Source organism: Falco cherrug, chromosome 1 (assembly GCF_023634085.1).
Source record: "Falco cherrug isolate bFalChe1 chromosome 1, bFalChe1.pri, whole genome shotgun sequence".
Taxonomy (NCBI): Eukaryota; Metazoa; Chordata; class Aves; order Falconiformes; family Falconidae; genus Falco; species Falco cherrug.
The window spans coordinates 108,007,520-108,031,697 of record NC_073697.1 but is presented as its reverse complement, the minus strand read 5'-3'; the positions used below and the strand labels follow the sequence as shown (position 1 = coordinate 108,031,697).

The 24,178-nt window shown below is 49.2% G+C and overlaps 1 protein-coding gene across 2 annotated transcripts in view; it reads left to right on the top strand.

Moving 5' to 3' along the window:
• SMG6 (SMG6 nonsense mediated mRNA decay factor) overlaps nucleotides 1-24,178 on the top strand; it is a 115,627-nt gene that overhangs the window by 383 nt on the left and 91,066 nt on the right. For both annotated transcript variants that reach the window (XM_055717110.1, XM_055717100.1), the window contains exons 2-8: nucleotides 799-2,569; nucleotides 4,687-4,879; nucleotides 5,578-5,688; nucleotides 6,411-6,517; nucleotides 7,673-7,751; nucleotides 9,098-9,208; nucleotides 9,814-10,026. In XM_055717110.1, the coding sequence (XP_055573085.1) occupies nucleotides 799-2,569; nucleotides 4,687-4,879; nucleotides 5,578-5,688; nucleotides 6,411-6,517; nucleotides 7,673-7,751; nucleotides 9,098-9,208; nucleotides 9,814-10,026 (2,585 nt within the window). The remainder of the gene's footprint in view (nucleotides 1-798; nucleotides 2,570-4,686; nucleotides 4,880-5,577; nucleotides 5,689-6,410; nucleotides 6,518-7,672; nucleotides 7,752-9,097; nucleotides 9,209-9,813; nucleotides 10,027-24,178) is intronic.

Genomic DNA, 24,178 nt, shown 5'->3' with positions numbered 1-24,178 from the left:
GCCCGGGGGGGCTGCGGGGCGCCCCTGGGGAGCTGCGGGCGCGGCTTCCCCCGGCCTCAGGGCGGGCCTGTCCCCCGCCGCCCCCGGGCCGAGCCCCTGGCAGCGCGGTCGCGTCTGGCTGAGGGGCCGCGAGCTGCTGCCGGTCGGGCAAAGCTGAGGAAACGCAGCACGTAACGGCCCCGCTTTGGTGAAACACTTCATCGTGTGTTGTTCAGGCTGTGTTCTCTAACGAGCTGTTGTGTAAACACAGTTATAGAGAGGAGAGAAGCGTTACTGAGTTGTGAGCAAGGGGGGAAGATGCATCTGTGACTCAAACAACCCCTTGGCAGAGCAGGGGGGGCTGTTGGAGAAGGTGGCACCTGCAGGCAGAAAAGCTCCTGCACCAACAGCAGGCAGGGAATTGCTGCCGAAACGTGTAGCACTAAAACTTTATGGCTGGTACTCGCTCAAGTCTGGTGGTGTGCTCTCATCTCTCCTTTTCTTGGCTCATTGTCGCTTTGAGGTAAAACCTGTTGTGGATTTGTGTTTTGTAGGTGGCCGAGGGTTTGGTCAGTTTTGTTGTACCTTAGGTGGCCGAGGGTTTGGTCAGCTTTGTTGTACTTTCTCATTTTCTACTCTTGTTTTGTGGTTTCCTGTAAACCTTGATGTAGATTTTCATGTCTGTTCTCTTGGACTTGCCCTGAAGGGTGGTAGGCTCTTTCCCTTTACTTAATATTTCTACTTGTGTATTTGTCATGATACAGTTTTTTGTCCCTGGCTGGTTTGTGGTGGGAATAAATTTCTTCTGTTTCTCCCCAGAAAACATGAAAGAAGTGAAGGAGCCAAGGCATCGCAAAGACAACAGGCGCCCGGACCTGGAGATTTACAAGCCTGGCCTGTCCCGGCTGAGGAGCAAGCTTGTGCAACCAAAGCACGAGGCCTCAGAGAACCAGAGGAGCAGAGCTGAGGAGGGCAAGGAAGAGGGTGCCAGTGACAAAGGCTCTTTGGGAGGAGGGGCTCCAGTCACGGAGGATTGCAGCAAAGGCAGTGGTCCCAAGCAGAATGGTCCTTTGCAGGAAAATGAAGAGGCAGAGACTAAAGGTGGTCTTCAGAGCCAGGAGAACATGTCCAAGCAGCCTGCTCTGGATGAGTGGTGTTCCAAAACCACCAGGAGAACCAAGAAGCCGGACCAGCAGATCTACCAGCCTGGGAAACGTCTGCATTCAGCTGCTAAAGAACCATCCCTGCGCTCAGCTTCTGAGGAAGTCACCAGTAAGATGGAGCAGCTGAAAGTCGAGAGAGATGAAGAGGCTGAGAAGGGTACTGGAAAGGACAGTAACAGGAAAACCAAACCAAGCAAGGAGGATAGAGAGGGGAGCCAGGTAGGGGAAGGAGTGAAAGCCTCAAGGGGAGAAAAAGGAAGACGGATAGAGCGAAGCGACAGGGTAAGGAGAAAAAGTGATGAGGTGATGCAGGGGAAGCTGGGCTCTACCAAACGGTACTCCCGCTCTGACAAGCGTCGGAGCCGGTACCGCACCTGCAGCACTAGCTCAGCTGGAAGCAACAACAGCATAGAGGGAGCTCCACTTGTGGATGGGGTGGAGAGGCGGCAGGAGCGTGCCAGAGAAAGAGTACGTCCTAGGAAGCAGGTCTCTGCATCCTCCACTGACTCCTTGGATGATGATAGAATCGACGAGGCAGAAGCATATGTCTCCAGCAGGGGTTCGGATAATAAAAAGCATTCAGAGCAGAGTCGAGCTTCTAGGAGTGAGAGCGAATGGAGCAGCAATGGCAGGGAAGTCAAGGGACCCTTTCGAGTCACATTTGACAGCAAAACTATGAACAGGGATATCAGTCTGGCAGATACAGATAAAAAGAAGCCTCTGAAGGCATTTGTTAGTTGCAAAGACTCAGAGCCTTTTGAGGCGAGGAACCAGAGCAGAGAGCCCCAAGGGAGGGGCCGTGGGATTCTGTTCCTGCCTGCCAACACTGATTTCTCTGCCAGCACCGTGGGCTCTCCTGAAGCCAGTCACCCTGGGCCCAGGCTCCTGCTCAGCGGGGCTGGGGGTAAAGGCCTCCGAAGCAGAGGCCGAGGCGGCACTGCTCGCAGGCTGTGGGACCCAAATAACCCGGACCAAAAACCCGCTCTGAAGAGCCAGACCGCTCAGCTTCACTTTCTAGACACGGACGATGAAGTGAGCCCCACTTCCTGGGGGGAAGCCCGCCAGGGTCAGACATCCTACTATAAGTTCCAAAACTCTGATAATCCCTATTATTACCCTCGGGCCTCTGGTCAAGGCTCCCAGTATCCTTACGGTGGGTACTCCCTGCAGTATCCTATGGGTCCAAGCAATGGGGTGTACCCAGGAGCCTATTACCCGGGGTACCCTCCCCAGGTGGGGCAGTACATGTGTGGCCCGCTCCCCCCAGCTCCTCTGAGTCCTGAGATGGAGCAGCAGATGCGGAACATGCAGCAGCAGGAACTCAGCAGACTCCTCCGCGAGGCTGGGAACCAGGAGCAGCAGCTCAGCAATCTGCTTTCCAGAGACCGCATTAGCCCGGAGGGGCTGGAGAAGATGGCCCAGCTGAGGTTTGTGCCTGTGCTGTAGCGGGGCGTGTGGCAGAGTTATTTTCAGGGTGGACTACTAGAACTGTTATCCAGAGAATGCTGTCTCCTTGGGGATCTGGCATACTGGAGACATCAGCATCTTGGAAACTGGAAGAGGGGGTAGTGGCTTGCTAGCTTTTGATGTACTGGGTCTGTTTTTCACGTGCTAGTGGTATGTGTGTATTGGGAGGAAACTGTGGGTGAAGATACCATTTGCTTGGGCTGGGAGCTAAGCCGTGGCTTTTTGTGGTTGTGGAATGCCTTGCCCTTGTCCGCAGGGCCGTGGAGGAGCAGGACAAGCACCTGCTGTGGCTCTTGGGTTCTTGCCTTTGCTGGAGCCACTCTCAGTTCCAGTGCCCTCATATGCTTTCAGTATTTGCTGGTGGACTTCTACTTCTTTGCCTGTCCTCTGTTATCTGCTGTGTAACTTGTGTTCTGGACTTCAGGGGCAGTGACTGTTGGCTTGTACTTGTGAAGCCTTGTGTGGGGTTCCTGATGCTGTTAACAGTGACAGCACCTTTCAAGCACCAGGTGGTTTTGCTTTTGACATCACTTAATGCTGTGACATACAGTGGTCCAGTGGGAGTAGCCTGGTGACACCAGCTAGCATGTGGGAAGTGACACTGGTGCTCTGGAGGGTGGTTAACAAGGCTGGAGCAAGTTTCTACTTGTCATCTTTCACATTTACCTGTGGCCTCTGAGTCTCCAGGGCTTCCCTGGGGACTTATTTTTGGAGCTGACTGGCAGGAAAATTAGCAGGTGAGCTCATTTCGGGGCTTGTTTGTTGTTTTGGGCACTTGTGCTACAGACCACAGGGTGAGATATGTCTGCGCTTGAAGCCACACTAGAGGTTTCAGCCCTTCCTCAAGGTGTCAGGGTCACCTAGAGCTGTTGTCTGGAGGGAGAGAAAAGACTGCTCAGTGCTGCTGTGGCCTGTGTGAAGCCCACCCTGCCCTGGGAGTGTAGGCATGGTTGACCCCGTCCCTGCTGGCAGTGTCCCTCTGTCTTGGTGTCTCCTGCTTGTGTCTGAGTGTGTGCTGCCAGCCTGTCTGCGGAGCCGTGCTGGGGCTCTTGGATGCAAGTGCTGCTTATCGGATGCCCATCTGCAGAAACTTCTTAATTCTCTTGGTCAGTGTTTCTGCTGTCCAAGTGCGTGTGTGCACAGGCTTTGGGGACTGCGTGGGGCAGGGCAGCAGAACCATGCTCTGTTCTTTGCACAAGGAACCTGCCAGCATCCTCCTGTTACTCTGTTGGGCTCTTCCAGGCATTGCCACCTGGCTTCCCTCCAGGCTTTACCATCTATGCTGTAGTACTGTTTTCTGTAGGCCTCAAAGTACTCTTAAGGGATGAGGCTGCCAAGACAGTAACAGCTGAGGATGCCCTTTACTGTAAACTTGCCCCACATATTGTGGAGCTGTTTCTAGTTTGCAACTATGTTATTAAATTCAGGGGAAGGGTTCTGCTCCAGCATCTGGGCCAGGCTGTAGGTAGTTGGTGAGGGGAATGTGATTTCTGGGACTCAGAGGCTTTATTTCCTTCAGGTGTAATGTTCTCAGCTCTTGTTTGTCTTTGAGGAAGTGGGGGTCTCTGTTTGTGCTGTGTATTTTGGATGGATGGAAGGGAGGTGGGGATCGTTTCAATGGCAAGGCCTCTGTTGCCCTCTGGTTCTTTGTGGTTTTGTTCCTGGCCCGTTGTAGCCAGACTTTGTGCTCAGAAGGAGCAGAGTCTGGCAGTGCATGCTTTCTCTATGTTAGTATAAGGAGTTGCTTGTGCCTTGCTCTTCCCAGTGGCAGAACTGTAGCAGAGCTCCTTGCTCTTTGCCAGGAACTGATCCATTCCGATGCGTACATACAAGGGGGATGGTCTTTTCAGATTTGCTCTCTTGGAGCAGGAAGGGTGTTTGATTGTAACAGCTCTCATCTCCCTTTGAGATGAGTGTGGAAGCGTCAATTTGCCACAGCGTGCAAGCCGGATGAACTGCTGACATCTCGTGCTTGCTGGATGAAAAGCAGCAGGTGGCTTGGCACATGTGCCCTGGCAGCTCAGGCCCAGGCTGGGCAGTTGCTGTTGTGTTGACCGCTAATTGTGTTTTGTTGTAGGATGGAGATGCTACAGCTGTATGAACAGTGCATCCTGATGGATATAGAGTTCTCTGATACCCAGAATGTGGACCAGCTGCTATGGAAGAATGCGTTTTACCAGGTGATAGAGAAATTCCGGCAGCTCCTCAAGGACCCTCAGGGTGAAAATGCCCAAGAAATTCGGAACAAACTGCTCCAGCTTCTAGATGAGGTAAGAAGAGTGAAACATCCCCAGACTCCACTAAACCTTTGGGTGGGATTGGCTGGTGTTTGGAATGGGGTGGTGTGACTGGGCAAGTAGTCTTCTTGATCCTATTCATATCTCTGTGTGCCTTAAGCCATCCTTGTGCAAGGAGAATGTTCAGACGGATTATGGTTTAGTGTGGCAGGTGTAGGTCCAGGTGGACATCTGTTATAATTTAAACCAGGCTTGTTTCGGTGTGTTATGTTAATTAGAAATTGATTTAAGCTAAATGAAACAAATGCCCTGAAGTGGAAGTAAACAGAATGAGAAATGAAAAGGAGGTATTTGTGCCATCTTTATCACATTTGCTTAAAATTCATTGTGTTAAACTGCAGCTCAGTTTACTCTTTGTTGAAGGTAGGCTGACAGATCCGAGAGGATGTGTTTTATAGAATTAGGTTGGTGGGAAGGGACTGCTAGAGGGCTTTAGTCCAACCTCCTGCTCAAAGCAGGACTCCTCAAACACTAGATCAAGTCAATCTTGGTTTGTCTAGCTCAGTCTTGAAAACCTCTGAGGCTGGAGATCCCCTGACCTCCTTGTTGTTTCTGAATAGCCAAACCTCAGGGAGAGGAGGCTTCTTTCTTGCCTGTGGTAGGGATGGTGTGATGATTTTATACTCATCATCCGAAAGATTGTAACAGCTAAGTATGTGTGTGTTTTGCAGGGCACTTCTTTTTTTGATGGCCTACTCCAAAAGTTGCAGGTGTCGTACCAGTTCAAGCTAGAGGACTATATGGACGGGATGGTCATCCGCAGTAAGCCTCTGAGGAAAATGGTAGGTTGGCTTCCTTCTGGAGGCTTCTTACCCTGTTAATCATATGCAACGTGCTGAACTCAATGTGCTGCCCTTGACAAGAGGGAGGTAGGCAGCTGAGCTCCAAACCGGTGCCAGTATGTTTGCAGGGAATGTTTCTCAGCTTCTAGAGAACTTGTTGAACCAGTGCTGAGGCATTAACATTTCTTAGCTTCTTTTGCAAAGAACTTCTTTTTGTACCAGCTCTGTGACCAGGGCTAATAAAGGGAAAGTACTCTGACTTTGCCTTAGATATTGAACTTTTCTTTCTGCTTGGAATCCAAAATAATGAACAAGGAAAGCTAACAGTTGCACTGCCTCCCTGACACTTGACAGCATATTGCCCTGAGCTGTGATGGCAGGTGTGAGGGACAGCTGGGGAAGGATATTTTAGTCCAGCTCCATTCCCAGAGAGATGTGTTTGTCTAACAGCTGTCCTCAAATTGGTCATGGGCTGAACAACTCTCTCTTGGAGAGAGATGGGACATTGTTGTAAGAGAGGAGTGTTTAGGGGATTGGCTTGCTCCTAGAAATGCTGAACCAGTGCCATGGAGCCTTGTCATTTCATTCTGCTGCCCTTTTGCGAGACCTTCAGTGTGTCAGTGACCTCCTCTTAGCTCTCTACAGTCCCTGTGCACGCACCGGGTCTGCAGGTGAGCCAGGGCTGCGATGTCCCACATGATGTACTGAATGCTTCTTTCCAGGTGAAGTATGCGCTGATCAGTGCTCAGAGGTGTATGATTTGTCAAGGGGACATTTGCCGATACAGAGAACAAGCAAATGACACGGCAAACTACGGAAAGGCACGCAGGTATTGTGTTTTTCACCATAGCGCCGGGGACAGCTCTTCTTCTATCTACAAGGGATTTGTCTCATTTCACGCTTAAACTTGCCTCTAGCCAAAGAAGTCTTTCCACTCCTTTTTATTGTATTGCAGTCCTGTGAAGCTGGAAGCTGTAGCTCAGACTGTTTTGCTGTCCTAGAGAGCAAGTCAGCAGATCTAGTCATCCTCCAGCCATCTAGTGTAGAAGTTGTCCTGTGCTGATCCTGCAGCAGGGAGGGTTTATGCTGTTGAGGCTGGCAGAATAGCTGTTGAATTTTCTGGTAGCTTTTCAGCTAGGAGAGGTTTCTATATGTGTCCATATGTACTGACTGCATCAGGAGTTCCTGGCACTTGTTGCTTCCTGTCACTCTTGTCTTTCTGATGTTTTTTTTCTGGAGCGAATACTGGTGTGGGGGCAAGTGAGCACAGCATGGGGGATGGAGCCCTGAAGTCTGTGGAAATTTGGAGGTCAGGGCAAAGAAAGCTGCCAGTTTTGGGGTCTGTGGACATTGTGGGGTATGCTTGATATCTGAAGGAGGCTGGAGGGAGTGTAGTGGGTTCATTATATGTCTGAACAGTATTGACGGATCAGTGTGGCGTGAAATAAGCTGGAAAATGGATAATGGAATTGAGGGAAGATTGGGAGAAGAATGGAGGGATGAATGGATTGCCATTGAACAGATACGTCTTCTCTTGTGATAAGTATCTTGAAAATATGGGGTGCAAGCTAAGGAACATGGGGGGTTTGGTCCCAGCTGCTATGGAGCTAAAAAGGGGACTGAGAGAGAAATGTTCCCTGAATAGCCTATGCTCTGTGCCAGAGGCTGCACAGGGGACAGTGCTTGCTGGGTCTGGCTAAATGCTCATCTTCAGGCTGAGCCATGAACATTGCCTTCTGCAGCTGTATCTGCTCCCTCTTTTGACCTTTGCCCCAACTGCCTCTCCAGGCCAGGTGCAGGCTCACTGCCTGTGCATGCTTTTGCAGGCAGAGGGCATTTGTGCAAAGGGCCTGTTCCCTGCAGCACTGCTCATGCTGTACTGCAAGGGGAATTCTGCACCCTTAAACAGCAAGGAAGGCAACCTGATGTCCTTTTAGTAAGCCCTTCTTTTTTTTTTTTTTTTTTTATCTTCCCTCTTCCTCAGCTGGTACCTGAAGGCACAGCAAATTGCTCCCAAAAACGGCCGCCCATACAACCAGCTGGCGCTTTTGGCCATCTACACGGTAAGACGCTCATCATGAAAGGATGTACCAAGCATCGGGAGAGCCTCTGGGATGGCTGTGAGATTCCATCTGGTGGACAAAGGCATTGTTTAGGGCATTGTTCCCAGATGTGTGTTGTTTTTTTTTTTTTTTCAAAAAGAAAAAAGCTGATGGCAGGATGTGCTGTGTGGATTCCAGCTGCTGTGGCTTCAGGCAGCTTTGTTAGATACACGCTACTCCCTCAAGCTATTGGCATTTTGGGGACTGTTCTGTGGGCTGAATGCAAATGTTTTAAAAGTGGGTTGTGTTTAAAGTTTTGCCTGAGATTTTTGTGCTGAAGACCATGCTGTCATGAGGGTGCTGTTACTGTTTGCCACATCTTCATTGAACCTGTGGGCACTGGTCTAAGCAGCATTCATATGCAATTTTGAAGTTTCCATTTAGCTGGCTGCTGTGGCCGTGCAGGAAAACTTACTTCCAGGAGAATGTGACAGCAGGTAATGGAAGCATCAGGCTGGGACACAGGAGCTGGTAGCGGTCTGCCTCTTCACAGCACTGAAGGATGCTGGTGTAAAGCAGAGCAGCTGAGAACTGCAGGGTTCAGAGGTGCATTTCCTTCATGGCTGGGAATGACCTTTCTGACTCCCGGTGTGGGGCTTGGAGCAGTGAAGTGTCCTGCCTTCTGTGGTGTTTTCTAAGGCCAGCAGCATGTGGCCAAAACCCTAAATGGCTGTGTGTGTTGGTAGCATTAAGTCCTGGGGGTTGCCTTCTGACAGTATTCCCTGTGGCCAGCCTGTGGGAGAAATGATGCTGAAAGTTGCTCCGAGCACGAGGGGATTAGCCTGGCAGCAGGCTGAAATGAGGGGGGTGTCCTGCCCCACCACAGGCAGAAGTCTGGCAAACCCCCTAGTCTTCCTGGGCCTCTGCTCTTTGTAAAACTCACGTGGAGTAGTTTCCATATTCGTAGTAATGTTGAAAAGAGTTATTTCCTGAACTGTCTGGAATTCAGTATTTATACCTTTGCCCTTTGCCATGATGTCTGGTGAGAGACTGTTTTGTGTGAGCCTCTGGGCTGATGGCTTCTGTAGAAGCCCTGAGGCTGGGGTAAGCGAGTCCACAGCTTACCTGTGCTCCCTAACCCTGGCAGAGGGCTTGTGCTTTGTGCTGGGGGTTGTAGGTAGCTGTGAATGTGGACAGAGCGTTCAAGGTCCTACTTGTCATAAGGTTTGTTGGCATGTCTGTCTGTCCCAGGCAGTATTGAGGAAGAGGGCATGCGTATGGAGGGACAGGGATGGCAAGTATGCGGGAGCTTGGCTCTGAATGCCCCAGAATGAGTGGCAGCTCTGAGTCTGGTTGTGTTTTTGCAGAGGAGAAAGCTGGATGCTGTCTACTATTACATGCGCAGTCTGGCTGCTAGCAACCCCATCCTCACAGCCAAGGAGAGCCTCATGAGCCTGTTTGAAGAGACGAAACGCAAGGTGAGTTTTGGAGCTGGGCTGCAGGATGCTACAGCTGCCTGTGCTAACTGTCCTGTGCTGGAGAGCTGTGATCCAGAGCAGAGGGTGATGGTGGCTTTTGGACTTGGAGTCACCACCTGTCTACTTCTAAGAAATTTCGTGTTGAGAGGCAGTTTTCAGAGTGGTAGTGTCCTTTCTGCCTCTCCTCAGACTGCTTTTGGGGTTGTTTGAGCATCTGAGTCTCGTTTCTGGGTCTCAAACTATAGAACAGCTGAGCTCAGCAAGTTGCTGTGGTGTGCAGCATGATCATTGCCTTGTCCCATAGGTGCCCCACACCTGTGAGGGTGGACCAGAGAGGCTGCAGTCCCTTTGTGCCCCAGAGGGTCATCCCAAGTCAAAGATACGGCATGCTGGCTGTCACACAGCTTCCCTTGTCCTGGAGCAGTTGGGGTTGAAAACCTCTCATCTGCATTGTCCTGTAGTATCAGAAACCGAATTCTGGACCTGTCAATGAGTTACTGTGGTTCTGAAGCAGGGGAAAGGGCTAATTTCTCCATACAAATGGAATTATTTACTTTTCCTGAACTTTGATCCCTGAGTGATCTGAATCTGTCCTGTCTGCCCAGGCTGAGCAGATGGAGCAGAGGAAACATCAGGTGCTGGATCTGAGCCCCAGCCGCCGGGGGAAGGGCAAGAAGCCCACATTGCGACAAGTTGGAGATGATGCCACACGGCTGGAGATCTGGATCCATCCCTCCCACCCCCGCTCCTCCCAGGGCCACGAGTCCGGCAGGGATTCTGAGCAGGACAACGGTCTTGGGAACCTCAGCCCCAGCGACGTGAGTACTGCAGGAGGCGGCAGTTGGCTTTGGTGTCATGTGTTTGGAATGCAGTGGAATGACACTGGATCTGTTTTGCTTTCCTGTTGCTAAATTTTCCAGTGTTTTGGCTTCCCCTATGGGATCTGTGCCTGGGTCAGGCTGAGGAGCTGGTGACCTCGTGCCTCTCATGTTTAAGGCATGTTGTTACCATGCATTTCTTGGCAGCGTGCGCTGGTGTGGCTGATATGGAATAGGAGAGGCACAAACAGAAGATGCTGTAAAATGCCTCTGTTGAGGGCTCTAACTTGGGTGAGGTTGCTGGTGGGAAATGAGGTCAAATGCTGAAGACCAGGGTTAATAGTGACCTTGTAACTTCTGAGGCTTGTTCTGGAAGTGGGTCACTTGTCCCCGTGCCAGATGATTGGAGGTTCGCACTGGGAATGTGAAAACCATGTTTTTAATTTCCAGTGTAGGTGTTATATTTGCATTACTTGTTCTGCTGAGAGGCCAGAGTAGCGTGCCTTTCTTTTGCAAGAATAAGAAAAAAAATTGACTATTGGTATGTCTCGTCGGTCCGTTGGAGCTGTGTACCTTGCAAGAGGAGCCCGAGTGAACTCTGTTTGTCAGGCACAGGAATGCAGGCAAATGCAGTGGTGGTTGGGAGCTCATCCTCTAGGAATTCTTGCACTGCTTTGGCACATGCAGCTTGCAAGAGAACTTGCCAGGGAGCTCTGGGCTGCCTGTCCTAAAATGGCTGTTAAGGATGTGAGTTTAGCAGAACTGGGAAGACCTTCTCCGCATACTGCGGGGCCCTGGGCTGCTCAGATACGATTGCACTTTTATAACTAGTTTGTGACTTCAGCTGGGTGGAACTGGGGTGAAGTCTTGGGGTTTTGAAAGATAAGCTCTGGCACATCGTTGCAGCATTTTTAAGATGTTACTGCCCTTGGTTGTTTTCCCTCCCCTCAGCTTCTCTTCTGGAGACCTTTGCTTCCTCAGCATCATTGAAAAGAACGTGCCAAGCTTTAGCCTCTCCATAAATCATTGATGAAGATGCTTTGGCATAAGATGCTGTGAGTGTTTTTGAGGCACTAGGGGTTTCTCTTTTGCAGCGCTCCCATGTGAGGCAATGTAACAGCTAGCAAAGTGGGGGGCAGCAATTTCTTGTTTTTTATAGTGCAGTGCTGTTTGCTAGAGCTTGCATTTGGTCTTTTCTGTGGTGTCTGTGCTCTCTGAAGTGCAGGTTGCTGGCGATGCCTGTACAGATCGTGTGTCTGATTACTGCCGTTATTCTTGATTTCTTCATCTGTTTGAAATGTTGATTCATGGAAAGCACAAACTTTCTGATCGTGGAGAGGTTGCCTGATCAGAAATACAATGGCAAGAGGGCGGGGGGGAGCTGGGGGCCCAGGTTTGGGCACTGCTGGTTTTGGCAGCCTAGGTATTTGTGCTCAGGCAGCCTGTGCCTGCTGTGGTGCAGCACTCCATTCGTGTTGGCACAGCTGCTTATGGGACTGTGCTGTGGCCGTGTCACTGAACTGCTCTGGATGGAAAATAACGAGGTGAAAAGCAAACCTTAAATCTTTTGTCACTGCCAAAGCTCCTGAGCTGTGAAGCTGTGAGCTGGGTACAGACAGCAGCTCTTTGGGAGTCTCTGGACTCCTTGCTCTGTGAAGCTATGGCCTCTTACCCTCTTCCTCACTGCACCTCTCGGTGGTGTGCGGCTCCTGCTCTGGAGAGGAGAGGAGCCGGCTGCCTGTTGCCACTGTGCGGCACTGTTTGGCCTTGGAAGGGCCCTGCCTGCGCCAGGGACAGGGAGCAGTTCTCTGGCAGCACCTCTGCCCCACGTCCCGCAGCCGGGCGGGAGGGAACAGCTCTTCTCCCAGGGGATGTCTGCCAGTGCTTACGTGTCATTTTGGGGAAATGAGTGTAAATGTGTCATTGCCTCCTTGGTCCCTTCCTTGCCAGCTTTTGCCCTTGAAAAGGCTGAGGCAAGCCCTGTTTTCTCATCTGTACTGACAGCTGTGCTCTACAGGTAGCTCCTCAGACATCAGTCTTTATGGCAACTGTTTCTGAGTTAGAGAAGGGAATTTTGCAGGGCAGAATGGCAAAGTGTTCAGCTTCCAGAAGCAGATACAACACTGCAAGTATAGACCCTACCAGCTCTGGATGTGTGCTGGGCAGAAATGTGGGGGAGAGGTTCGCTGCACCCTTAAAACGGAGGCTGTTGCTTCAAACCCAGCCCAAGTCAAAGGTATTTTTACTGTGGAGATGCTGGCTGTTTTACAGGTGACAAGAAATTGATTTGAGATCTTTTCTGTCCTCAGTGGTCACTTTCTTCATTGTGCAGGCGGTTAGGTGCCAGTCCTGTTACGTGGCACGCTTGGCAGGGAGATGTGAATGATTACTCTCCCAGGATCTGCTGATGTGCGCGCCGTCCCCGTCAGCGAGCAGAGAGTCTGCTCTGCGTATGCTTGCATGTCTCTTCTCAGTGCTGACTTTATTTTATCTTATGCAGCCCTGTATGAAAACAGAAACATCATTACTTTATTTTAGGGTTAGAAGCCAACTGAATGGAGTTAGTGAAGTGTGATGGCATGTCTGCAGAAGGCCAGCTCACGCTGCAGCCATTGCTGTGACAAGGGAAGGTGGCGTGCAGAGCAGGCAATTTGCCTTGTGCTGTGTTTAGGTAGAGGCTTGGTATAGCTCACAGTTTGCTACATCATCTTTTCTCGGAGGATGCAGAACTGGAAGAATGTCTGCCCACACCAAGGGACATGTATCTTTGGCCCCTTCCTCAGTAACTGGATTTGGCACTGCTGGCATGCATGGTGTGGGACAGTTTCACACCGAGCTGAAGAAGTGTTTTGAGTTGCAGACTGGCTGTTTTGTGCTTAGGGTTTTGTCCATTATGTTTGCAGCCTTTTGGGGTTTCATTCTGTGAATGGCTGTTCTCTGTGGTCTCTTGTACGTTGCATGTTTCTAGGTGTGCGGTGGCAGGAGAGTCCAGGTTGGCCCAGTGCCCTGCTTACCTGACAATGTCAGGTCGCTTTGTGGGGGATTCCAATAAGAAATGCAAAAATGGAGATTGAACCAATGAGCTGTTGTGTTTCTTTTTAAAAAACAGCTGGACAGGGCAAAGTGAGCTGAAGAGCTGAGTCTCTGCAATTTCTTCTCTGCCGTTGATTTCGTTTGCTATGGGTCTGTATTGATCTTAAATCTGCTAGTACCATATACAGCTTACAGTGCAGGCTGTGAATTGGTAAGGTAAACAGGGCAAGTGTGCTGTCAGTCTCTTGAGAAAGTGTTAATATTACACTGAGTTTGAGATTTTAATCACTCCTCTCAGGAAATGCTGAGTTAAGGTTCCCACAGTTGCTATTGCCTACTGCCTGTGCTCTGCAGTAGATACTTCCTTGTGTTACCACACAGCATGCATGCACTAATAAAAGATTACTCCATAGCCATAGCTAAGATTAGGGAAGAGAGGTTTTCCCTTGGCAAGACAGTAATTGAATAATACTTCTCTCCAGATGTCTGAATACTTTAGCCTCATTAAAGAATTAAGGCTCCTTGCCTCTTTGTGAGAGGTCAGTCTTGTAGAGCCATCAAAAGTTTGGTAGGGCCACCCAAAAAGCTCTTAGGAAAATCTAAGGTCAGAGTCAAGATCCGCTGTCTCAGGCCTGCGTGTTGGCTGCAGGAACATTCCTGTTTCCACCCCTTGGCCTGCTGATAAGGGACAGAGGTGTTGCATTTGCCTGGTGCTGGGTGCCCGTGGAGCAGCCACCCCTTTGCAGTAGCAGAGAAATTGTGGTGGAATTGTGAGCTCTGAAGTTTAGAGCAGGTTTTAACCTCTGTTTCTTTATACAGGCTCTATTCTTAGTGGCAGGGAATGTGGACAGTGCATCAGGATTTCCACAAGTAAGCAGTAAATACCACCAGGAGGTCTACCAAAAAAAAAAAAAGAGAGGTTAAAGTTCTCTCAATAGGCTGAATATAGAGAGAGGGTTTATTTTGTGTTTCTTCTTTGTTACCTACATTACTTGTCTTGAAAGCTTATTACATGTACAGGTGTTGCTCTGTGCTGGTAATGGGTGCAAGTACCAGGAGACAGAATGACGATGTCAGAGTTGTAAGCGCTGCTTATCTTTGTGTGATTATTTGTGTTTTCTTTCAGATAAGTAGTGCTGGTCTGTTTTGGACCCCTTCGTCTCTTTCCATCTCCTGAGTCCTAGAAAATCATGAGTGCCAAGCATGCAGGGAAGTGGTCCTCTGCAGCTGGCGGAGGGCACTGTCTTCTCAAAGCACTGGAGGTTGTGAGAGCTGTCCTGCTTTTTTCCCCTCTGGGCCAGGATTCAGCTAACTGGGAACTTATCCAACAATGCCTGGTTGGGGCTGTTTTCAAAAATTTACTGTAATTTGTTTCTTTCAGAGATGAGACATCTCTAAGGATTCTTATCTTATGTCTTTCTCAGTTCTTCTTGCCTGCTTAGTTTTATTTCTGACTTTGCCTGCCTCACCTGTACACCATGATGCTGCATCCACTTACACTTCTGCAGCTCAGTTGCAGTCCAGGGGTGGAGAAGGCACTTTTGGGAATGCCTGTGCATGAGGACTTCCCAGTGCTCCAGGCTGCCCAAGTCACCGCCTCAATAGAGGCCATGTGTCCTTAGTGAAAAAGGTCGCTGTCCTAGTCAGCTCCTGCATGTTTCACATCTGTTTTTCCTTGGTGGTATTTGTTGTTTCTGCTTTGTGCGCTTGTTCCTCTTGGGCAGCAGCCACTCGGGTGACTGGGCTGGCTCCTTCTCCTGGCTGGTTTCCATTGGTACAGTTTCTCGGCTGGGGGAGCTGTCTCTTGGGCTCTGCATCCGGAGAGGGGTGCTTCTAGGGAGCAGTGGGATAAAACCTCGTGTTAGTCTGGTAGCAGTTCTGGTGGGGGTTTCTTGGCCATTTTGCTCCATCAGCCTGACCTTTGCTTGGAGCAGTCACACATGGGAGTGGGAGCGACCTGTGTTCAGAGTTGGGATTGCCTTGATTTCACTACCGCTGGTGCCTAGGAGTGTCTGGTTTGTTAAAAGGCTGCTGTGGTGTGTAGCTGGTGTCTGTGAGCATGGCACAGCTTTGCTTATGCAAATACACCACAGACACATCCCTGTTTACTGAGAGCAGCTCCCTTCAATCTCTGCTCTTTTTTTAACCTTGTAACTCTTTCCTGTTACACATGGCTAGAAATAAGTGATAGGAAAAAGTGGAAATGATATATTGCTGTAATGATGTTTTTTCTTCCATGCAGATGCATGAGTAAGAGGCTGTTTGGGGAGCTTGTTTCTGGGGTGTCTGCCCCTGAGTTTGCTACCAGGCTGGTGGGATCATTTCTCTACACTTTCCAGCCTGGCTGGGTAGTTTTTCTCAGGACAGCGAAAGATTGGTCTTTTCTCTGCCATGCAGGCTGTCATGAATAATCCCTGCTGGCTGAAGCACAGGGCTCCCTCACCTGTTATCTCCATGGCTTCAGGTGGGCACAGTGCTCAGAGTGGTCTGTTTTTTATTTTCCAGATCAAAGGCTTCCAAAAAAAATATATGTCTGGGCAGCTGGGGCTGGGCCTGTGGTTTAGAGGGGCAGTGTGAAAGCACAGTGATGACTGCCTTCCCCCTGCTGCTGGGATATGACTCCCCAGAAGAGTAACCCTGCAGGCTGTACGCGACGCCCTGGAAGCCTGTGCAGACTCTGGCATAATTTCAGGCATTTTTCACCCACACTTTATGCCTGTGCAGGGTGGAGGGAATGGAAGCCACTATGCCAGCAGTGCCTGGAGATGCCCAGTGGGCTGTCTGCTGAAGCCATTTCTCACACCAGTTAAACATCAGAGCTGCACCAGAGTGGTGGCATAGGTGTGTCCCCAAAAGGAGGGGACGCCCTTTCGGGACAGAGAAGGGAGTGTCCCCTTGGTTTTATTCAGCATACAAGCCAGTAGTGGGATATACACAAGGTCTTACAGCAAGGCCTTGGCTCAGGCTGCCATCGGTACCTTGTCACAGGAAGGTGGCTTGTGTTAAGTCAGGAGGTTTGTCCCTTCTGCAGTTAGGTGCTCTCTAGTATCTGGTGCAGTCCCGTCTGTGGACTGTTGCATTATGGTCTGCCCTTGCTGTTAAGGAAAGGCAGTGGTTCCCCTCCAGCCTGCTGCTTGTTGCTGCGTTTGGTCCAACCTCTGCTGTGCTGTGAGCCTCTGCTGAGCCTCCCCTGCGGAACAAAAATGAGCAGAGAAGCTCTGGGGTGGGAATGCTAGGCGTTAGCAGGCAGGTAAAGGCTGCCCTTATTTCTGTCCCTTATCCACCACCCACCTGAAAAAGCAGCAAGAGATGTCGCATCCTTAATTTTTGTGCCCAAAGCGGGACTTGGGAGGGAGACACCTGGAGTTCCCTCTCTCCTGCCCAGGTAGCCTCTTTTCTTCGCCTCTGCAAGTTTGCAGGAAGCTGTTGGGTTTGGTTACTCATTTGTGGAGGTCAGGACTAAGTCTGGGGTTTTTTTCCTTTGTGTTTAGGAAACAGTTTACAAATTGTTTTGAGCATGGGGGAGCTGGTGGCGTGTGAAAGAGGCTCCTCCGCCTCTTTGCTGCTGGACTTGCATTAATTCTCTGCCCTACCTCTTTTCTCTAATCTCTTTCTTGGTTGGTAGCATGAGTATTTCTGAGTGCTTTCCCCAGCCTCCGACCCCTCTGTCTCCTAATATAACCTCGGTCACCAAACCACCTTGGGGCTTTATTTTTACTTTAGCCGTTTTGTTTTGCGTGGTTAAGGTTGGTTTCTTTCCCCTAGCAGTGAGAAGACTTCTCTGCAGAGGAAGTAAGAGAGTGCCAGGCTGCAGTTGAAACTGGTTAAACACTGAAACCACACTCCTAGCCTCTCTGGGTTTGAGACGTGACATTCAGCCATGCAGCTTAGCACTGGCTTTTTTTGCTGCCAGTTGTGCACCCTCCCTATTTGCACTTATCTTTTTTTATAAGCTCTGTTTTATACTTTAGAATGCTGGTAAAAACCTTCTTGGCTCCAGTTCCTGCATTATTATTTTATTTTAGTGATCCAACCAGAAATGCTGTTGCACCTTGCCTGCGCTTGTGATCTTCTGTGGATGCTCAGTGCTGCTGTGATAAAGCTCCTGGAGCTCGGCAGAGCTCACAGGACCTGGTTACTGGTTTAGCCTGTGCGCACAGGTTGTGTAGAACCCACATGTTGCCTTCCAATGCAGCTTGACCTTTTGTCTCTTCACCCAGAAGGTGAAGGCTAAGCTATCAGTAGGAGTTTCCAGAAGCTGGTATTGATCTTGGTTTTTTGGGGTTTTTTTTTCTTTCTTTTTCTTTTTTCTTCTTAGACCACGTTGGTGGTTTGACTTAACTGTGAAGAACAAGGCAGGGACTAATGTTACTTGAATGGGAGAGACACCGACATGTTCTCCTTCCGGTAACAGGCATCTGGTGCTAATGTGTGTAGAAGTATCGTGGTGGATCAGAGGTGGGATCACTACAAGGACATCAATGTGTTATGCCTGTGTGATATCCCAGTGTTCAGAGAGGCACTGTGGTGAGGGGAGTGAGGCTTCAAGTTCCAACAAGCTTCTCATACTCTAAAACCAAGTACAATCATCCAGAAACTGCCTTTCCCTGTCAGTCACTCTTTCCTCATTTCCTCTCCTGCTGGTGCTGATCAGCCAGGGATTTGTGTGTAACCAAAACCCCTCCTGCTGCCGCACATTAGTCCTTTCTCGTGGCCATGGATTTGATGATCCAGGGCTGCAGAGTGGTGTTGGGAGGGAGAGTTTGCACTTCAGATGAGAATGCTGCCAGAATTGGCAGTATTGGTAAAAGAAGTGAAACGCCTAATAGCAGGGTTGGGAAATTTCCCAGAGCAGGGTGAAGGCTGTAGATAGTGATTTCTCTTGAGCTTTTTTTTTTTTTTTGTTAGTCTAACCTTGATCTTTGTACGAAGTTGGCCCAGGCCAGGTTTTTCTGCTGTCTGTTGTACACGTTTTTTGGGATGGGCACCTCATATTTCACAGCCAAACCTCTTAATTCTGCCACAGAGAATGTTTGTTCCTCTTCAGTGTTGAATGAGCCATTTCCAGACAGGCTTCGTATCCACTGTGGAGGTGGGTATTAGGAAAGAAACTTCCTTCCGGAGGATCAGGGAGTGGAACCTGCTGGAATCCATGTCATTTCCTCTGTCCTTGGCTCTACTTTTCCTCCCCAGCAGATTTCATTGCTGTATAATTCAACGTGGAGAGGGAGATGCCTTCGTGCCGTGTGTTACACTCCTCAGGTAGAAGCAAAGGTTTCAGAAGTACTCTGGGAATGCAGCAGGGAGGACAACTACCTCCAGGCTGTGGGAGGCTGGGGCACAGGCTGGCTGTGAGCAGCTCCGTTATCCCTGCCGGTGAGCGTGGCCGGAAGAGCAGGAGTGTGAAGATCGCATGTGATAATGCTGTCATTCTTCTGGAAGGCACGCTCTTTGCTCAGCCTGTTGTCCAAATGTCTTCTCTGTTGGCCTAACTCCATCCTAAGCCTTTCAGGGTTGGATCTCTTCAGTCTTTACCCTTCTTAATTTCTGCTATTGTCTCCCTCCTTTGTGCTTTAGCTCCACAAATAATCTACTCTGGAGTAGTAAAGGAGGCTGACAACACCTGAGCTTCATGATCAGGAGATCTTTTATGACCAGAACTCATCACACGTTTCTCAGTGTCGATTTTCTGTCACAGGAAGGGGATGCTCTTTACTCCTGACAAACACTTGGGGCTGGTTCAGTGCACAGCATGTGGCCTCCCCCTTACCTGCTGGACAAAGAAAAGGCTCTGCCTGGGTCAGCTCGCTTTCAGTGCTTAACCAGATGCAGCCTCAAAGAGCTGAGCTTGTATCCTAAACGACCTGCAGCACCAGAGCCAATTTGTGAAAAGTTTTGTGTTGAAAGTTAACTTGATATCTCAGCTGAGGACTCTCTGGCGTGTTTGCATAGATTCGTAGAGTTTATGGCCAGCAGGGACCATTAGATCATCTAGTCTGATCTCCTGTATATCACAGATCCTTAAATTTCACCCTGCTACTCCTATATGAAGCCAAATAACTTGTGTTTGGCTAAAGCAAAACTTCCAGAAAGACATCCAGTCTTCAGAATCCACCCTTTTCCTGGGGAGTTCATTCCAGTGATAATTGCACTGGTTCTGAAACACTTATACCTTATTTCCAGAGTGAATGTTTCCAGTTTGTTCCTGTGCTTTACTATCGCGCGAGTGTAAAGAGCCCTTAAGTACCGTGGAGGCACTTTGCACCCTGCAATCAAATCGCCTCCCAGTCTTTTTTGATACACTAAACAGATTGAGCCATTTAAGTTTTTTCACTGCAAGACATAATTTCTAGCCTTTGAATCACTTTTATGGCTGTTTTTTGGACCCTTTCCAATATTTCAGCGTTCTTTTTAAAAATAAGGGCACTAGAACTGGGTGCAGTATTTCAGTGTCAGCCTTGCCAGTGCCGTATATAGATGTAAACGTGCTGTCCAGTGCCCGCTCCCTGCTTGTATAAGGGATGCATTAACCCTTTTTGCCGGATGTTGTGTTGGGAAATTGGCCACTGTAGTCCCTAGAGCCTTTCTGGAGAAGCTGCCTCGGGCACGGTCTCCTGGAGACTTAATTTTACATGATCCCAGATGCATAACATGACATTTGATGCTGGAAAACCCCAGATTTTGAAGCGATTATAATAACCTTGCGTGAATGCGCTGTAGCCATCGCTACTTACTGCTCCATTTGCCTTTGTGTCGCAGGCAGTTTGACAGCAGAAATTGCTTTCAGTTTGTTGATGAAAAACATTGCTAGTGAATCTCAACCAACCTCCTTCCATCCAGTTCAGCACGGGTCCCCAAAGACCATTGCTTTTTAAAAAGCTACTTAATCAGTTTTTAATCTGTTCAATAGTGATACTTTTTTTTTCAGGAATGTTGCATGTTACTAATTCATAGAAACCAAATGTAGATACCAGTTTGGTTGAAAAGGAAATAATGTGTATAAATACTCTATTCAACCTGTTTTTCCTTAAATCAAAAGTTCTGCTAGTAAATTAATTGTTAAATAATGTTGAATTTATTTATAGGTCAGATATTTGTTTTGGAGCCAGTGTTACCACAGCTTGATCTTCACATTACTGAAGTGGACAATTTTCTTGCTTATGTTTCCCGACTCACCTGCTCCCTGCAGGGATAAGGGAGAAGTGGAAAGCTCATTGGTTTTGCTGAGGACCTTCCTAAATGCCTCTTTTTCTCTTGCTGGGTTGCTGACTTGTAACTCTTAACAGCCATGAGGTATGTCCTGGAGCTGGAGCTGCTGTACTGCAAAAGATGAGGAAGCTGCAGGAGTGTCTCAAGATCTCTTTACCTGTAAATTAATTTTGTATGCCTCAAGGCCACGATACATCAGGGTTCCTTCTTTCTTCCATGCCAAAGCAAATTAGATTTTACATTTGTGCAGTGTCTGATATTAAGTATCAGGATTCTCGCTGGAATTGCTTCTAATGCTACAGAAATTAATCCATTTCAGGGCAGGACATTGCAACTGCTAAACAGAAACCTGCACTGGAACACGTGGCAAGAAGTAGTCAAGGCAAGCTCTGTATCCATTTGTGGTTGCAGGTGGTATATGAAGAGGAATGATTATGGTAATTAGCCCAGCTGGAATTTGCCCACAGCCCTGTGGGTACCTTGTAAACACTGCAAAAATGCTAGACAATCTTAATAGCCCTTTTGTCTCCTTTGTGTAGGTAGCCATTTGCACAAAAAACACTTTTCACCAGCGCTTTGTTGCAATTGCACCTGTAACAGTAAAAACCTCCTCCTGGTATCTTGCCAGTCGAGCCCGCTGCATCGTGGGCTTTTCAAGAAGCTCTGTATCAGTGCTTGGTGTTATTCCAGTGAGATACTGCTATAGAAAACACCAGCCACAGCTGTGCCTTGCAACTTGGGAACGGCACAGGATAAAAGCTCAGGCTGATGTCATTGTAAGGCCATCTCCAAGGGAGGTAGCGGGCTCACTGCTGCTTTCCGGTGGTGTAAAGCTCTGAAGGAGCTGCCTGCGGAAGAGAGGAATAATCTTAATAGTTAATGTGTTATATCAAGCCGTTGGGTTGGGAGTGAGAATATGGCATGGTTTGGGTGCCTGGTTGTTATTTCATGCAGTTCTCAGCAAGAAAGCTGTGCCTGGAAAAGCCTGGCTGCCCAAGAAACCCTGAAAATATTTGGGATGAGTGTGGTACGTGTTTTGGAGCAGAGCTCTGTGGCTCTGTGGTCTGTATTCCAGCTCCTTGTCACTGAGGAGACCCCTAGACTCAGGAGAACATCCCACTGTGCTCCAGTCCCTTCCACTCCAGTGGAAAACAGTGCATTTGTTACAGGCAGTTTTGCATCTGGTCTCTTGATTAATGGACTTGTCTTTTGCAGCCTATTTTGACTCTGACACAGCTTTCTGCTCCACAGATGCTTTGCTGATGTTGAAGAAAGTTTGCCTCGCTTGATAAAGACCAGATCCTGAAATTTACTTCCAAACCTGAAGTAACAATTTTTAACTTGAAACGCTTTTTCCCCAGGAGTCGCTGCTCCAGAATCCTTCCCTTATTTGGTGCCTCCTTCACAGCTGGGACTGATGCTCAGGTGCCAAAGCTCTGTGCACTCCTTGCCATGAGCCAAATGGGTCTGTGCTGGGTTCAAGCGCAGCAGCTCTGCTTCCCAGCCTTGATGCTGGCACTCCTTTTCCTGTGCATCCTGGTGGCATTTCCAGTGTTTCTGTGCTGGGGTGGGAAACACTGTTTTCAACCCTTTTTGATCGGTGCACAATCTCTTGAGGTTGGGTCTTGCTTTCTTCTTTTCTGGCTCGAGACATGACAAACCTTTCCTGAAGCTGTCTGATCGCCTCTGTTCTGTGTGTTGTCAGGACGTATTCCTCGTGGCCTCTCAGTGATTTGAGCTGGCTGTTCCAGGACCGTTGCTATCTCTGCACTTAGCTGCTCTGCGAGAAGTTGTTAGTCACTGTTGATTTCTTCCATGGTAACAAATCCAGTTTGGTTGGCTGTGCGGTGTGTGAATGCTCCCCAAGCAGCAGTGGGCTGCTTCCTCTGGTGAGGTTGCCTCTTCCCAGGTGGATTTAGTCTGTCTGCACATGCTGACTCATGACAGCCGAAACAGCTGTTTTCAGCTTCAGGCACTACTGTGTGCAGGGACCCCTTCTTCTTCTTGACAGCTGGTTTGTTTTTATAACTAATGCCTTCACTATATGCTCATAACTTCCATATCTGTGATGCCCGTTTTTCAACTGGAAGAGCCAAAATCCATTTTTTGATAGTTTCATCGTTGTATAAGCCTTACTTGGTGGACTCACTCTTCCCAAACGACCGATTGGGACCAGCCAGATTTCATTCCCTGTCCCAAGGAGCAAAGGTGCCCGTTAAGGGCAGCAATGTAAGTGCACAGGGAGTCCTGTCTTCCCCTGGCATCAGCACAAGGACTGTTTTCAGGAAACCTTTGGCAGGGGCCACCTTTCGACTGCACAGTGAGTGAGATGAAGGCAAGAAGCTGTTGCAGGTCTCATGCTAGCACCATCAGGGTAGCAAGCACGCTAGCAGGGCTTTGGGGAAGTGTTCCTCTGCCATGCGAATGCTGAACAGCGGGTGATGGGACTTCCTCCTCCCTGCCCTGAAGCTGGGCCGCTTGGTGGAATTCACTGTTTTCCTCTTGCTGTAAGAAGTAGCGTTTGATGGGAGGAGCAGGGGAGGGCTCCCGGAGACTGAGGGACAGGTGAGTCACTAGAGAAAGAGTCATTCAGAGAAAAGCCCAGTCAAAGCAGCCCATGGCCTTAGTGTGAACTCGGAGATGAAAGGTCCAAAGTTAAGTGATGAGCTCATCAAAACCTTGAGGCTGTGAGAGAAAAAGTGATGAAAGAAGTGTGAGAGGTGCCTGCTTGAGATGCCACAGTGCTGGGGCACACAGGCCTCTGCCTGGGCTTGCTGAGTTCATGCTTAAGTTGGCAAGAGGTACAAAACATGCTTCTTTCCTAGAGGCAGGTATCCTGCTTCCTTTAAAAAAAATAATTATAACTCTATATATACATATATGCACATATCTCCATGTCCCAATTCAGCACTGGTTCCTGTGGAGTGTGACTGGGTAGTCCTTGGGACTGAGAATGAAAAGGCTGAGTGTGAAACTTGCTCTGAGAAGATGGGGGCGAAGCTGATGTCCTGGCAAGCCCTCCCAGAGCCGGGTGTCATTGTGGGAACACTCTGGGCACGTCCCCGCTGGGCGCAGGCGTCACTTTCCATTCGAGGTGGGGACTTTTGGTACTCCCCTGCTGCCAGTAAAGTGGTGCGGGGATTGCGGGGTGAGTGCTCCGGGGGCTGTGGGTGAATGTGGGCATTGGAGAAAAACTGCCCCAATTTCTTCTTTCCTTCATGTGCAGCCTGCTGCTCAGTGTTGTGACAGGCTTTCCAGTAGAGATGGCTCAGGCCACGAACTCCTGCTCTTTCCCGTATCCCCCAGCAAAGAGCACAGAGCATGGACCCTCTCCTCCAGCTCTTGCAGGGAGCAGCAGCATTTGGCACTGGCCGCTGCCTCACCAAGGCTCTTGCACCTAGGGGCTCAGACTTGTTAGGCTGTGTCTCTGTCAGGGTGTGTGGTTGCAGCTGGAGCCAGAGAGATGGTCACAAACCAGCTTTCAACCTCCACAAGCTGTTGCCTGAGGGAGGGGAAAAAAAAAAAAAAAAAAGTACATGTTAAGGGTTTCAAGGTCTGAGCTGCCTTGGTGTCCTACGGAGGATGGTGGAGAAGCAGCTACATCCAGAGACTTCACTGGCTGAGTGAATAAGGGTTTTGCAGTGCTGTCCCAGTATTCTCCAGTCTCTTCTGGGTTTCATCTGCAGAGTTAATAAAATGGTGGCAAATAAAGTTGAGTTCCAGTGGAAAGGGCTCTTAGGGCAGCAGTAAAATAGTGAGTAAGCAAGAACCCCTTGCTGCGGGGGCCAGTTTAATTGGTCTGGCTTGTTTTATGAGACAGGTTTTATGTTTAAACTCGCACATGGCCCAGGAGCGACTCTGCAGCAGGGCATCATTCTCCTGCATGGGTCCTCTGGGAATGCAGCCCGGG